Genomic DNA, 17,519 nt, shown 5'->3' on the forward strand with positions numbered 1-17,519 from the left:
TTTAAGCTGCAAATACCAGAGATTGAACCTGGGATTTTCTACAACTGAATGGCACAAGAAGCTCCCTTGCCACAAGGAGCACCAGCATCCCCAGAGTGAGGGCACTCGTCCCACATCCTCCAAATGCCGCTGTTGTCCTCCTGAGTTGCATTAGCATTGCTAAGCACAGCCCATCCAGCAAATCCTATGTGCATTCTTCTGTCTCCTTTCCTGCTTCCCAGTTGCATTTGCTATTTTCACAGGTTGACATGCGACAGGTTTTAAAGGGCTTAATCACTCGTTGGCACTTCTCTCATGTTCACTTGAAACTCCAGCCCTGTGACGTGTTTTCATTAGACTAACTAAAATCACATTTATCAAGTACATATGCCGTCAGAATATCTTTACTTGAGAAAGGTTTTGGAATAAATTGGTCCCCAAGGACATTGAATTAACTGACTAAAGGCAAGTGGGATCCCTGCTATATTTCTTGGAGAGCTACAATGAAATTTTGAAGCCCAAAAGGGCCTTTTATAATATGAGCCAATGGTATTGGGAGTGTTTCCCCCATATTAATGAAAAGTCTACAAATGAGAAACATACTGTTAACTCCCTTATTTGCTTTAATAGAATTCAGTATTTGACGGCAAACTGGGATTTGTACAACTTCAGAAATGTTTGTTTTCTATTAAATAAAGTTATTTTAAATGTTGGCTCCTAGCAGTATAATATAACGCTAAAGTCTTTTGATTAATGTGAGCCTCATTCCCCAACTACAAGTAATATTAATTTGACAAATATAGATAATTATAAATATTAGTACTGAATTACAAAACAGTTCATACTTCAGTCATCGGTGCCTCTGAAGCTGATCTAGTAGCTACAAATATAAAGTATGTCCAGTTGTACAAATTTCTGATTTGTATATCCCAATACATATCCTTCCTTTGCCTACAAAGGTTTATTTAACTGTCAGAGGTATTTAGCACTTATTAACAGTCTGCACCTTCCTAAAAATACCAAATATTCTATGTGGTATCTCATTTGGCAATTTTTATTTTCAGTGAGTTAGATCTACCTGAGTCAGAGTAGACCCACTGAAGTCAATAGACTACCTGTTTAAGTAATGTTGTTTATCATCCATTCTAATGATATCAAGGGTACATTGGGTGGAATTCCACATAGTGCCCTGCATGTGTGCCTTGTTCCATGCGCACACAACTTAGTTGAATTCTGCCCCTTGTCAGCAGATAACGAAGTCCTTAGGCTTATACTCACCTGCTTAAACATCAACAAGCTTACTGGAAAAAATAAATAAGGTCTTTAACAGAATGAAAAGGTGAGGAAAGAGGTTGAAGGCAACACTTTCTGCTAGAGTATAAAATGTTTTGAAATCCCCTCTCTTTGAAATGAGATTATGTGGAATCCCATCTATTTCATTTGAAGCTTCTAAGGTTTTATGGATGGGGATAGTGGCATTCGGAGTGCGGGGGAATGAGATTACATCTTTCCTCCCACACAAGCCATTTCCCAAATGCCATGAATCATTATGGCTGACTATGTAATTTTTTAAAATATGCAATATTTCTGTCCCAAGTTTCAAAAAGTTCACCAAGTGGTTTGCAGAGTGGAGTTAACACCAATTAATAAAAACTTTTTGAAAACCAAATAATAACATCGGAAAAGCAAGCATCACATTTCTGAGGTCACAATTAAAAATGTGTGTGTTTACCTACCTTTGGTAAGAAAACGTAAGAAGAAGATAGATTAAACTTCCAAGGAAATGCATTCCACTATTTAAATGCCTCCACAAAAAAGGTTGTATTCCTGGAGGGTGACAATTTTGCCTTCTGTGAAGAAGGAATTGATAGCAAATTCTCAGTGACTGCCCTTAAGAGTTCATATGGGGAAAGGATTCTCCCTGCATTTAGTCTTGCAGTTATGAAAAATAGCACCTTGATTTATCTTGTAAGCAAAGTTGTAAACAGTGTAGGTATAATATGCCAGTTTCAAAGCTTTATTTTTGCCAGTCCACACCCAGTAACAGACAGAAATCTTCTCTACAGTACTAACTGTATTCCAGACTGTCTTTCAGATAAAATGCCCATTGCAGTACTCTAGTCTGGACATCACTAGGACATGAATAGCAGTGGCGGTTTCTTGTGAAGTAGCACACGTTCAAGTTTGCAAGTGAAAATTGCAGTAATCACTTGAATAATGTAACACATTAACAAACCACTTTAAAATCCGAGAGAACAAATGGCTTGCAGACTGCAGTTTTAAAACAGAGGTTTTATGCAGAATCTATGTGGGTGTTGTACACACACATGTGTAAAGTATTTATATGCTTAACCTATTTTAAACTGTAGTTTCTTAATCCCCATTTTGTCATTCTGCCAGTACATGAAATGGTTAAAGATTGCTCACAAGCTGGAGGGGAGGAGATGAGAACCTAACCACCAGCTACCACCATCCCTGCCTACCTTTTCAAAATTTGTTCTTTTGATCTCATAGAAAAATGAAACACATTTAATCATATGTACATCTGAGGATAATTTCTTTAAGCCCGAAACCTGATTTGTGCTGTACTCATTATGGTTAAGCACGCAACTGCTGAGTCATGCCTGATTCATACCAGCACTATGATAAGGGTTCTCAGCCAAATACCTATTGACTTTCAGTAGCAATTTCTCTTAGAGATAAGAAATGCACAGTAATTTTGCATGTGTACATGGAACATAAAATCATTCTTATGAACATTTCAGAAGTCAATGATTAACAGAAAGTACAATTAACTCTGAGAAAATGCTGAGGAACAAAAGAGGCTTCCACATTTAGAAAAGACATTCTTCTAACCATTTTCATCCTTTTCAGCCCCACCATTTTGAGCTGTACAGTTAAAACTTGTAGATAATTTGTAGTGGTTCAGGTGTCACTTTAATTTTGAAAGCGTTAGCACTGTCAGTAGTTTTAGCCCTCAGTCGTCATGCTTTGTTACCACTGTTCAATTTGCCCTAAAATATTTTGATAACCGTATTGATAAATATATAGGAAGACCCCCGATTGGAGCCCTGGAGAGCCACAACCACCACCAGTCAGTGACAACAATGATCTGGCTTAGTAGAAGGCAGCTTCCTATTTTCCTTTCATAATACTCCAACGTCGCTATTCAAATTCCAACTATGTTTCATTAGGGAAGATGGGATCTAAATGGCACTACCCTGCTGACAGACGGCATCCATCATCAGAACAGAAAAGGGGCCAATTTTTGGCAACATCTCCTCCTTGAAGGTTCCCATAACTCTTTGAAGCAATGGGAGCAGGCATTGCTCAGGGTTCTGCAGTGAGGAGGAGAAATTGTCCCCATCCCCGTTCTGCTGACAGATGCCTCCTTTCACCAGATTGACACTAACTGGATTCCACCCAATGGGCTGAAAATCATCAAGATTCCCTTCATTCAGTCTTTCATTCAGTATTTCCTCCATCTATGGTGCATGGTATAGCTTTGGTAAAAATCACATTTGTTGTCATTTTCGTGAGAAAAAATGCATAACTTTGAAAAAAACCTTAATGTGGTAAAATTGCTTGATCCACATTACTTAGAGCAACAAATTTCAAGTAAGCAGCAATGATAAAGATGAATTGATCTAGCCCTTTATTTCCCCATTTCTCTGGATTTTTATAAGTATATGGTACAGAAATGGCCTCTTTCTTCACAACCAGGTTTACATAGCCAGAGACATGGGAAATGGTCTTCTTTCGGTCTCAAAAGGTTCAAGCTACCCTGAAAATTATACTTCTCTAATATCCACTCCCTTCACTCTAAACCTTGATGTAAGGGCAACTAACTGGTGTTGGTTACTTGTGGTGATGGCATAGCATTTGCTGTGAACCCTGGAAAGCCACAGATCCTATTAAGCCATATCAGTACAGCCCCTTCAGACAAAGCTGTGCACACTCCCCTGTTTGTGCCCAATGCATAGGTTGATTAAAGAGCCCTAAACAGGCTACGCCCCTCTTCTCCATTTAGCTGGATGGTTCAGTAATTGATTTACTTATTAACTTTTGCTTTGCAGTGTGCGCACCATAGGTTTGGGTTATCAAGTTGTCATTTCCTGTGGCTAAGTGAGTTTAACAGGTTATACATTAGCAAAAGAGGCAGCAGTAAGTTATTGGCAATTGGTCTCGAACACAAATATTTCCCACAATTATTCATCAGCGTTTGACCATCTTTTCAGCTCACAAGATTCTAAAATTATAGTTTGCGTGTGTCCCTTAAAATGAAGCGCAACACAAGGCCAGAAATTATGTTGAACAAGAGCTTGAAGTTCCCTCCCCTAAGAATGTAAAGCGGATGGGGGGGCAAATGAGATATTATTTTAAGGACTGCTGTTTTTGTCAAAAGCTTTATACCAATTTAGAAGTAAATTGCTGGTGACAAAAGATAGTGAAATAATCACACGAGAAGTGAAAAATGTGAGCAAAGGAATGTCAACATGTTTTCATTGCTCCACAAAGGAAGGAAATAGGCAGTGACCATATTTCCTAAAGTGAGTCAGCTAAACCACTGGCAGTGTGTAGAACTTTCTATGAAATTTTCTATGAATGTTTGACAGAGATTTTTATTTTGTACAAAATGTTTGAGATAGATAGATAGAGATAGATGACAGATAGATTGATAGATGATAGATAGACAGACAGACAGACAGGTGATAGATAGATAGACAGACAGATGATAGATATAGATAGATGATAGATAGATAGATAGATAGATAGATAGATAGATAGATAGATAGATGATAGATAGATGATAGATAGATGATAGATTAGATAGATAGATAGATAGATAGATAGATAGATAGATAGATAGATAGATGATAGATAGATAGATAGATGATAGATGGATAGATGATAGATAGATAGATAGATAGATAGATAGATAGATAGATAGATGATAGATAGATAGATAGATAGATAGATAGATAGATAGATAGATAGATAGAGATAGATGATAGATAGATAGATAGATGATAGATAGATGATAGATAGATAGATAGATAGATAGATAGATAGATAGATGATAGATAGATAGATAGATAGATAGATAGATAGATAGATGATAGAGATAGATAGATAGATAGATAGATAGATAGATAGATAGATAGATAGATAGATAGATAGATAGATAGATAGATAGATGATAGATAGATAGATAGATGATAGATAGATAGATGATAGATAGATAGATAGATAGATAGATAGATAGATAGATAGATGATAGATAGATAGATAGATAGATAGATAGATAGATAGATAGATAGATATAGATGATAGATAACTGGCATGAGAATATTAAAAAAGAAAATGGCAAGAGCCACCTATTGAAAAATGTAATTGGGAGGGACCAAAAAGTTGGGGCACAGAATGTGGTGACAGTGCTAAGAACAAAGGCAGGTTAAATCCCTTCCTAAAAGCTGTTTGGCAGGTAGCTGGAGATGCCCATCTTTCAAACAGCTGGCCTGTGTGAAGGCAGCCCTGTATTGGGAAATTTTTTATGTCTGGTGTTTTACCTTTTTTTTATATGTGCTGTAAGCCACCCAGAGTGGCTGGGGAAACCCAGCTAGATGGACAGGGTATAAATAATAAAATTATTATTATTATTATTTTGAAAGGTCTCCATGAGCGCAGTCAGGCAAGTCAGTGCAAGAAGTGTGCCAACCATGTTGCCAAGTGCGTCATAAATGATTCCTGCAACCAGCTGCCTTAATAGGACATTGCCAAGCCACACATGCAAGCCTAGTATTGCAATTGTACTGAAAGCCACCACAAGCCTAAGTCTTGGGAAAGACAGGGAAAACGCCAGAAGGCAATAGTTTGGCAGCAACATCACCTGAGTATATGAACTATATGAAATAGCAGGGGAAGCGTCCTCAGGTCTCTTCATCTCAGTGCTAGGAGATTCTTTTAACCACCGACCTTCAGAGCAGATTTCAGTAACATTTCTCAGATGGAGGATATCTCCACGTTCAGCCTCATGCTATTTCCTGTGAAAATCAAAACCTACAAAAATCCCAGCTGAGATGTAATAGAAATCTGAATATTTCCGTGATAATGTGCTTGAAATGCTGTACAAATATGTGGGGTTTTGTCTGTTTTCCTGATTAACGCCTCCCCCCTGCTGTTTTGTTCCCCTCTTAGATCGCCCTGGATTAATAAATGTGAAGCCCATTGAAGATATCCAAGACAATTTGCTGCAAGCTTTAGAACTCCAGTTGAAGCTGAATCACCCAGAGTCATCACAGCTGTTTGCAAAATTGCTGCAGAAAATGACAGACCTCAGACAGATTGTAACAGAACATGTGCAGCTGTTGCAAATTATAAAGAAAACGGAGACAGATATGAGCCTTCATCCACTCCTACAAGAGATTTACAAAGACTTGTATTAAGGGATATAGAATTTCTAATCCATTGACATGATGTACGTTGTTCAAATTGCACTACTTCTTTGAGAGGGAAAAATATTACATACTTAAGAAATTACTGTGAAGAAAAAGCATTTTAAAAAGAGAGGCAGAGCTTTTACTATTATAGATCTATTTTATGCCTATTGTTTATAAAGACACATTTACAATTTACTTTTAATATTAAAATGTATATATATATATATATATATTATATCATTAAATTGTTGACAGTATTTTCCAGATTAATTTTTTTTATCTGTCTTATTTTATAAACCATAATTGCTTGTTCAATCTGATTAAAAAAATATCACTGAAGTTGGTTAGCTGTGCAGTGCAATTTTCAACTTCACATTTCCCATATATATTATATATATATATATAAATTTGCTAGGGAAAGCTCTCTGCATATTTTATGAAGTGATATGCAAACAACAGTTATGGGTTACAGCATTGTCCCAGAAGCCTCAAATTTGATTTCTCAGGCCTGGTTTCTTTTTTTTATCAGTTTTTAAATTCACTGAAGGGAGGTGCAAGGGACCCAGATATATTTTTGTCAAACATGCCTTTGACATTAGCAGGTTTTAAAGGAAGCCCAAAGCCAATCTTGTTTCACTGCAATTATACTAGGCATTACCATATCTGCATATAATAATACATGAAGATCCAGGAACTGAGGACTCACAGTACATCCATGGGTGTCACATCCCTTTATCCTCAGATGAATGTTGTTGATTATTGTATGCAGATTCCAGCCATTGACTTTGCAGGCAAGGCAATCAGCCCACTCCTGAACCCTGCAGAAGTTTGCACAGGACCAGCAGACTGCATTATTATATTTGCTCCCCAAATTGCTCCTGAGATTCCAAAACACTGTGTGGGATGGTAGCATCAGCATACAAAGTCCTTTTGATCTTGGCAAAACTGGCAGTGGGATTACTTCATGTGCTTGCCCTCAAGTGAACTGATTTTTACAAGAGCAGATTATATACATTCCCAGCTACACAATTCAGGCCAGGCACACACAGTATTTACTGAGCAGCAAGTTGGGACAGGAGAATGCTCAATACTTTCTGACTGCTAAAGCAGAGGGGTAGTTCTGCAGTGGAAATAGGTTGTGACATTTTCAATTCCAAATGCTCCTTATTCTGCTTTGTAAGAGAGAACACGCAACTAGGAGTTTAGAGAGCCGAACTAACCCTGAAATATTGGAAGTAACAGTGTCCCCTCTCTTCCCGTTCACCTGCCCTTCTCCCAATTAGAAATGATTTGGTTGGAAGATTTCCCTACCAGCCTTGCATTTTGCAGGACTGCAGGCTGTACCGTCTCTATCTCCCAGTAGATCCCATGTACAATGCAGGGAGGTAGATGGAAGTGGGGGGGAGGAAGGAGATCAAGGTTCCTGAAGAAAGGATTTTCTGTGGGGGGAGCAACATGTTTTGGAATAATCCTTCAGGGGTATGTTTTGTATAGCTGTTTCCATCAAACGCATGAGCCACTGTAGCAGCTCCTATAGCTGAACACTATGGCTCCAAACTAAAAATGATGTTGATCGATCATGTACAAGCTTTTCCCAGTAGCATACAGGGGCTGGTCTGGACTGGGAATCCTTTGACTAATTAAAACAGGCACACACCACTGCAATCCCAATCCAGATTGAGGAAGATGTGCACTGGAAATGTGCAGCCCATGTCAGGAAACTGATATATGTGAAAACTATATATGTGAATGAACCAGAATGCCTCACCAACATCCATGTGATATTGATTTAACCAAGATGCAATGCTTGAAATCTTAAGAAATGTTTTTGGCTCCTGTCTCTTGAACATCTGCAAGCACGGGGATGATCCTGTTTACACTAGCAATGAGTTGGGTTTGGCAGCATGATTCTTGTGGTTACAAATTATGTATGGCAAAAAGTGGTGGAATTGCCTATTATTATTTTTATTATTTATTGAATTTATATACTGCCCTATACCTGGAGGTCTCAGGGTGGTTCACACAACTTGCCTAGTATTCCATGGTCATCATCATCATCATCATCAGATCACATTGATTTTTATCTGTTTCTTGAGTCGGAGGTAGTACTGTGCTAAAATCTGTCTTCCAATTTTTGAAGTTTTCTTCCCTTGCAAAAGAGGTTTCGTTTTTCTGCTGCATTCACAGAACACCTTACAATTTTTGTACAGTTTCAGTGAGTGCTGAGTTTTGAGCTCACCTTATTGTGACAAGGTTGCTAAGGGTGGCGTGTCTGCTTTCCTTTCCAGTAAAGTTTCCCAGTTTTCTTACCTGGTTGCCTGTGCTTCCTGGTCTTCAAAGAGGCCCCGTGGGTTTTTACTGAAGCACAGACAGTCAGGAAGGCTGCAGAATGCAGACCACTGGTGAGATGATTTGTAGAATGAAAGGAAGGACACTCCTCATAAACACTCCTTGGCCGCCTCAAAATAAGGTGAGTACAACAAATACCCTGCACATGACTCCTGAGATTCTTCTCACCAAAAAATGATTTTCTCCCTCTGATAATTTTTGAGTGCAATTACCTTTCTCATTAATTGATGAACAATCCTGGGAGGGGAGGTGCAGGAGAAATTTCAACATAACACAAGTGAGAGGATCAGTTAAGGGTAACCCTCCAATGTGAAAGCATAATACCATTATTAGGTTTGCTGGGGAATATCCTTATCTCAACAGGTGGCCACAGTTTGAGGATGATGCAGTCTTTGTATAAATTAGAAAAGTTCTAATACATATATGAGTTTGACCAAACTGCGGGAGGCAGTGGAAGACAGGAGTGCCTGGTGTGCTGTGGTCCATGGGGTCACGAAGAGTCTCACACGACTAAACGACTAAACAACAACAACAAATACATATATGCAAAGTATATGGTGGGAAAGGGTATGTTGGATTTGAGACAGCTTCATGCATTAAAAACACACCAATTTGCCATATTAAGGGTGCAATGCAAACCGATGGTGGTGGTGGTGGTAGAATCAAGAGCTGTTTAACCACCCATATCGTGACCTGCTGGGAAGCGGGGTCCAAGGGTTACCTTTGAGGTTTTCTGTCCATTTTGCAGGGAGGTTAGATTTTTAGAAAAGAAGACATTTTCCCCCTCCCCACTGGGAACTGCACATTTCAGAACACTTAGATGGCTTTCAGTCCTTTTCGTCCAAGCCATTTTGGGGTTCATCTTTGGCATGCCCTTGAACTACCTCAACATGTCGTCTTTTTCGCCCTACCATGTACAACCTCTGATGTGAGAGGGAAGAGGGAGCCTACACCAGAGCTGCTCCTCCAAAGTCTGAGGGTGAGCTCCACTGTATCCTATGACCCTGACAGACACACACACACACACACACACACACACACAAACACACACACACAGAGAGAGAGAGAGACCCCACAGAGCATTACAGCCTAAAGAAGCTTCCCAACTCTAACTGGAAATGCTCAAGAAAGCAGGTGTGAAAGCTTTGAGCTGCAAAATCTGTGGACTAATGACTATAAAACAATATGAGGTTTTAAGAGATCTATCAATGTTTGAATGGGGAAAAACAGAAGAGTTTGACAGTAGACCTTTGCTACATACTTCATTGGACCCAATAACCACAGCAGGGAACCGAAAGCATTTTTCTGAAGCTCTTAATGTTTTCCATGTGAATTATTATCATAATTTTGGTTTGAGTATAAATATATGAGAAATCTTGCTCATGTCAATTTATAAGCGGGTTGTGTTATTTTCATAACCTCTCGGGCTTTGGTGAAAATGTTCCAAGTCGTAAATCACAGGCTGCTTTTTGATCATGAGTACAACCCAAAACATTTTATAACTTGCAATTAATTGGCGTATGTGTGTGTGTGTTTAAAAAGAACCTTAGCATGTGCCCACCATATTGTAGTAGTAAACCCAGAACATACATTGAGGGAAAGTACACTTTTTATTTTCCACTAAAATTATTTCACATGGCGTTATTTATTGCCTTGTGTGTTTTTTTTATGGAGAAATTTATATTTCACATGAATGACATTATGGGGTAATGCCCCTTCCCTCAGCCTGTTGCGGAAGGAAGGCTTGGCAATCTATCTTTGCATGACAGTCACCCTTTTTGACAAATCTGCCATAAACCAAGTTAGCACAATGTATTGATTTTACTCCCTAGTTCCCCCCCCCCCACACACACAAAGGGTGTGAATATTAGCAACTACAAAAGCCTCTAACTTTGGCTTTGTCTCTAATTTTCTGAGCTGGGTGGTATGAAGCACAGCACACCATGGTAAAGGTAAAGGTAAAGGTAAAGGGACCCCTGACCATTGTGGATGTTTTTTTTTTCTGAAAACATCCACACCCCCTCTTCCCTCCATTCCTGAGGTGACATGGGCATTTATATTCACAGACCTTTTGTGCCCCTTCCTGGCATTCTTGTCAGGTACCAGTGAAACCTCCTCACAACTCCCAGGTTCACACTGTGCGAAACCAACCCACACACCTGCGGTCTGATACCTCTCAGGTGGAATGCCCTTCGTTGTGCGACTGGACCGCCTGGGCACAAACTCAGGTACTTCCTCTGACTCACTGTGGTCAGCAGGTGTATCCTCTTCATCACGAGATTCCCCCTCTGACTTAAAGCGTCTTCGAATTCTCTGCATTACGCTAACAGGAGACGCAGGCTCACTCTTGGGCTCTCTTTTAACAACTTGTGGAGATGCCCCATCCTGTTCTTGACCTTGGTCAGTGACCTGGTCGTCAACAACAGGTTCAGCCTCTGGCTCTCCTTCCTCCTCTGAACCTTCCTGCTCTGAATCAGACAGACATTCTGAGAGAATGTCACGTCTTGCAGGAGTCTTTGACCAACCATCTTGCTCATAAAACTCAGCGTGTTTACTGATCAGAAGCTTACTCTGATCACCTTCTGGATATGCAAACCGCCATGCTTTAGAAGACGGTTCATACCCACAGAAGATCATTTTCTGGACCTTGGGTCCACCTGGCTTCTGTAGTGCCTTTGGCACTGGCACGAAAGCCGTTGACCCAAACGCACGGAAGAAATGAATCTGAGGTTAACTTCCGTGAAGCATGAAAAACGGGGTGTCACCTACCACTGAATTGTAGGACCTATTCATCGTAAATGCCACATACCGAATTCCCTCCCCCCAAAAGCTTGGAGGCAAACCAGAGTCTGACAGCAACACCTGTGTAGCTTTAACCAGAGCTTCACTTCTGAGAACCATTAGGTCCAGTCGTGACCAACTCTGGGGTTGCGGCGCTCATCTCGCTTTATTGGCCAAGGGAGCCGACATACAGCTTCCGGGTCATGTGGCCAGCATGACTAAGCCTCTTCTGCCAAACCAGAGCAGCACACGGAAAAGCCGTTTACCTTCCCGCCGGAAAGGTGCTTTCAAACTGCTAGGTTGGCAGGAGCAGGGACTGAGCAACAGGAGCTCACCTCTTCGTGGGGATTCGAACCACTGACCTTCTGACCCGCGTCCCTACAGCACACCATACTAAGGTGCATATCAGAAGCAGGCCCATTGGCTCTCTTCAGAGAGATACAAATCATTGTCACCTGTTCCCCATGTTGGCAACCCATGTTTAAAAGAACCATCTAGTCTGCTAAAAAGATAGTGACTGACAGCATGTCTCAAAACATCTAAAACCAAAGATGTATTTTATCTTGGCGATTCCAGAATTTTTGAACTTATCCCATGATTTTGAGTTGGCGTAGGAACTTACCGTATACATAGACCATCCACTCTCCATGGTTTCAGGCAAGGGAAACCCAAAGCTTTCCTTTAGAGATGTTGGAGATTGAATGAGGGATCTTGTGCAAGCAAATCATTTGCTCTGCCACGGAGTTACAGCCCTTTCCCTAATGTTCGAGTCAGTTCATCACTGTGAGTTTTGTCTAAACCACCGTTCAATTCACATTAGCACTGATTCTGACAGGCAGCAGCTGATAGGGAAGGAGAAGAAATTAAATTCAGTTCACATTTAAAGGCAAACCCATGAGGTAAGTAATGTGTAAAAAAAAATATGCATATACCAGGGTAAAGCGTGCATGAAAAGGGTGAAAATGTCTTACAAAAATTCATTGTGTTAAGCAGAATTGCATGGCAACATTTATATACTGGGAAATGCACAATAAAATGCTGGTGCATTTTCATGACTTTTTTAAAAAAAATGCAAGCTGATGTGAAAATGTGAAGAACTGAGCAACTAAGAGCAACAGAGATGGAATGATTTTCCTATCCCTATTAGCAAGTTCACTTCACTAGTGATATAAACAGAATTTAACTGAAATGTATTTGTTTGACGTAAGTCATAACATTGGAACAAGACAAGATGTTAAAAGGATCAGATTAAATTGAGCAAAGTCATAATAGCACAACCCAAAGTTAACAGTGACCTCATTAACATGGAAATCCATCACATTTTGTTTTGGCTTCATCGAGGGTCATGCACATCTGTCTCTTTTTGCCGTTCTATATAACCTCTTGCTTGTTATTACATATCAATTATCTGTAAATTAGACCAAAACAACCATTCAGCGTGGAATTTGTTCTTCACACTCTGACTTGCAGGACAGCAAAATATAATACATATATATGTCCTTGATTTCCCTGGTTCTATATAAAAACAGTGATCAGTGAGAGTACTTCTGATAGGGAGCTGAACAACAAGAAAGCTTTTCTGAAAATGAAATGCCTTGCAAGACAGAGCCAAAAACATGTGGTGCATATGTTGTCCCAAGATGCATGAAATCAAGATGTGGCAATGGATTCAGACCACGCACATGGAAATTTTATAGCTTTACATTATACTGTGCAAATGCTAGGTGTTCCAAAACACTGTTGCAAAATCATGGCCGCTTTCCATGTTAATAACTACTTAGGTGAGCGTTTGTAAATAGCTGCTTGTCTGGGTCCTTCATTTTTCAGCAGAACTTGTCTTACATGTGAACAGAAAATCATGGAGCCAATTCTTCATGAGCAGGACTTCTCTATGCCCGCAGGATAGCATGCCTCCCATTTTGTAAGTGGTTTTCTGGACATATGACAGGTGTGGCGTGATGGGATAGGATTATATGAGATAAGGCTGAAATATGGATTGGAAAGTGCCATAGCTACCATAGCAGAGACACCATTGTCATCACCCCTGGAGGGAAATCGTCTGTAGCCTTTCCCCCTCAACTGGAAGAGCCGCCAGCATGTTGGGTATAAGCCCCTGGGGTATTGTGCAGCTCCCTGGCATAACAGTTTGTGCTTTAAGACGTTTGGCACCTACCCTGCACACAATTAACAACAGATGTTTAAAGGGGTAAACAACACGAAGGAAGGGGAACGAGGTAGCAAAGGGAAGTTGGAAGGGGGGAAAAGATAAATAACACAGGAACAGAGAAAACTGTCATACACTGAGTCAGATCAATGGTCCATATCCTGCAGTACTGACTACATTGATTTCAGGCAGGGATCCCTCCTGGTCCTACCTGAAGATTCTGGAGAGAGAATCTGCGGCCTTCTGCATGCAAAGCAGATGATCAGTCATTTTGTTAAGGCCCCTCTCCTTACTCCTTAAAGTAAGAGCACTCTGAAACGTCACCATTTGCATTTGATTTTTAAGGGCATAAGGAAGGAACTGGCAGCTGTCTGGAGCTTTAATAATAATAATAATTAATATTTATTTATTTATTCCCCAGCCACTCTGGGTGGCTCCCAACAGAATATTAAAAACACAATAAAAAATCAAACATTAAAAACTTCCCTAAACAGGATTGCCTTCAGATGTCTTCTAAAAGTCATATAGTTGTTTATTTCCTTGACATCTTATGGGAGGGTGTTCCACAGGGTGGGCACCACTACTGAAAAGGCCCTCTGCCTTGTTCCCTGTAACCTCAGTTCTCACTGGTCCTCAGTGTTCAGGTTGAACGATGGGGGTGGAGATGCTCCTTCAGGTATACTGGGACGAGGCCATTTAGGGCTTTAAAGGTCAGCACCAACACTTTGAATTGTGCTTGGAAACGTACTGGGAGCCAATGTAGGTCTTTCAAGACTGGTGTTATATGGTCTCAGCGGCCACTGCCAGTCACCAGTCTAGCTGCCCATGGTGACTGCTGTTGCGTGGCCATCCTGGCCGTCCAAGGCCAGTGCCAGGGTTGCCATTCCCCTCTGCAACCCAGCCCTAGTGAAAGTTTGATTCTAGGAAGGAGTATTATCAAAGCAGATGAATATAAATATACCGTAAGTAATTATAACATAAAGCACTGGGAATTCCCTGGCACAAGAGCCAGCTTTTGCAAGAGGAGACAGAGAACATCCAGTCCCAATAGTAACAAGTCAATGCATATTCATATGTCAGCATAGATTAGATGCAACTTCTGAAGTGAAGTCACAGTGGGAAGAGTTTAAAAGAAAAGCCTTGCTGAAGAGGGAGCACAGGGAATGTGCAGAGAGGGCATCCAAGCACCATTCAGAGAGTGCAGGGAGACCTCGTGCGATTCATCGTCGTGATTGTAAAGTATCTATTCATTCACAAGTCAATATCTAGTACGGGGTCCCTTAAAGAGAAACAGCTTTGACCCAGGAGGCCAGCTCTTGGAGAACCATCTCAAAGATGTGGCCTGGCTGGAGAAGTTAGCTTCTACTCTATGTATGCTCCCTCCAAAAAAGAAAAAGGAGGGCAGAACAAAGCTTCATTTGCCATGAACTCAGCTCATACCTAAACAACAGAAAACAAGACCTGTGAGAAGACAAGACAATTTGCTTGTTACAAGGCATGAGAACATAACTGTAACAAATGTGCTTTTGCTTAAAATGTGCACATTGCTAATTTATGTGAATAGATCCACATTTAGAAATAATTACCATAATTTGAATGGCACTATAATATAATAGATAGGGACGCGGGTGGTGCTGTGGGTAAAACCTCAGTGCCTAGGGCTTGCCGATCGCATGGTCGGCGGTTCGAATCCCCGCAGTGGGGTGAGCTCCCGTCTACGGTCCCAGCTCCTGCCCACCTAGCAGTTCGAAAGCACCTTTAAGTGCAAGTAGATAAATAGGGACCGCTTTATAGCGGGAAGGTAAACAGCGTTTCTGTGTGCTGAGCTGGCTTGCCAGATGCAGCTTGTCACGCTGGCCACGTGACCCGGAAGTGTCTCCGGACAGCGCTGGCCCCCGGCCTCTTAAGTGAGATGGGCGCACAACCCTAGAGTCGGACACGACTGGCCTGTATGGGCAGGGGTGCCTTTACCCTACCTTTATAATATAATAGAAATAGAGTTCTTCTCGCTGTGGTGGGAAAGTCTGAAAGCCTGCTCAGTCTGTTGTCCAGCTTCAAGGCCACCTCGCACTCTCCCTCCTTGTGACTCATTAATCTGACAGAGCACTTGGAAGAGATGGACAGCCTTTCAAATAGAGGAATGTCCTCTGTAGAGTAGGCCAAGTGTCCCCCTCCCCAACTGATAAGGAAAGTTAAGAGAGGCAGGAAGGTTGAGTGAGGAAACCATGAAGCTACAGGCAAAATGGTGGGAGGCCTTTGGTTTAAAACAATGGAAAATTGAACTAAAAAGGACTCTTGTCATAAGACCAAAGGGGGTGCCTGAAGTAATTCATTTCAGTATGAAATTATATACAGGAAGTCTATTCCTCTGAGGAACTTCCAAACAATTATTATTTTAATTAAAAAGTTTGGATAATGATTAGTGTAATTTACATTGGGTAGGGTTTGTGTGGGGTTGTGGAGAAGGCAGGATCAGTGACATGGACACTTATTCATTGCTTTATTTGATGCTTGAGGGTTTTAAAGAATGGTTTCCAAAAAATTTTCAATGAATCCAGGGACACTTTTCTTTTCTTTTCTTTTCTTTTCTTTAGCTGGGTAGCAACAGGGAGTCAGTAGTGGGGATGGTGAGGCAAAAGACCCTGGGCCCAAGCACTAATGCATATTGTATAAAGGTGCAAAGCCCTTCTTTTGCACCCTGTAAAACATAAATACGCAGAGTTTTTTTAAAAAAAACTGGGCAACGGCGCACCACGCACCCATGATTCCTGAGCCTTCCCCGATCTCCTTCTCCCTTCCCGCTTTGTTTTGACCGATCAGGGGAGGCTCGGGAGTCATGGGCAAGCGCTCATTGCCGAGGAGGGGCCAGCCTGGTAGTGAAGTTGCCTCTGGCTGGCTTCAGGAGCTGCTCACTGCCATGGTGCAGGAAAAATGGCAGGCGCCACGGCAGCGGGCAGCTCCTGAAGCCAGCCAGAACCAACTGCGCTACCAGGCTGGCTCTGGGCTGCTGAGGCTGCCGCTGCCATGTTTCCCGGAGACAGATTTGCAAAACCGGGGACATTCCAGGGACGGAATTTGTCTGGGGACAGATTTGGGGACTGTCCCTGGGAACCGGGGACGCCTGGTAACCCTATTTTAAAGGCAAAAATAGCACAAGTTAAGATGTGTAATAAAGGTATAGTCTGAAATGAAAGCCAGGTTAAAATTAATGTTTTACCTCATTCTCTTACGTAGTGCTAAACCAGCAACAATGGTAGCATCAGGCATGGGGTCTGTTCTGCTGGCACAATGTCACACCTGTGACAAAGGATTGCAGAGTGCTGCCCTAACCCAGACCTGGTTCCTCGTTTAGTTTTCTTGCAGCCTCATTGCTGGATACCCCTTTTCTGGAAGTCCCGTAGTATGCAGTCTTCATGGCTAGTCGTCATTGATAGCAATACCCTTTGTGGATTTGTCTAAACCTCTTTTACAGTCATCCACGTTGGTGGCCGCCACTACATCTTGTAGGAGTGTATAAATAAATCCTTTCTTTTGCTTCCAACATTCAGCTGGTCCCCATTGTGCAAGCAGAATTCCTTGCTCTGACAGGACATGGTAACTGAAGACTGAATGTTGAGGGTCTTTTAGCCTTGTTGGTCCAAGACAACCTAAGGAGTCTTAAATCATTCATGTCATAAATTTAAAACATCATTATGCTACTTTAACAGTCAAGAATTGTGAGGGCTGTAGTTTGTTAAAGGTGCTGGGAATTATAGCTCTATGAGGCGTCGCTCAGCATTCTACTGTTCCCAGAATTCCTTGAGGGA

At 41.2% G+C, this 17,519-nt stretch overlaps 1 protein-coding gene across 3 annotated transcripts in view; it reads left to right on the top strand.

Moving 5' to 3' along the window:
- Nucleotides 1–6,758, top strand: part of PPARG (peroxisome proliferator activated receptor gamma) — a 62,657-nt gene extending 55,899 nt beyond the window's left edge. For all 3 annotated transcript variants that reach the window (XM_081901220.1, XM_081901222.1, XM_081901221.1), the window contains one exon: nucleotides 6,178–6,758. In XM_081901220.1, coding sequence (XP_081757346.1) covers nucleotides 6,178–6,425 — 248 coding nt within the window. In that variant the 3' untranslated portion in view covers nucleotides 6,426–6,758. The remainder of the gene's footprint in view (nucleotides 1–6,177) is intronic.
- Nucleotides 6,759–17,519: the final 10,761 nt, after the last annotated feature.

The sequence above is a fragment of the Podarcis melisellensis genome, assembly GCF_964234715.1.
Source record: "Podarcis melisellensis genome assembly, chromosome: 2".
NCBI classification, from domain to species: domain Eukaryota; kingdom Metazoa; phylum Chordata; class Lepidosauria; order Squamata; family Lacertidae; genus Podarcis; species Podarcis melisellensis.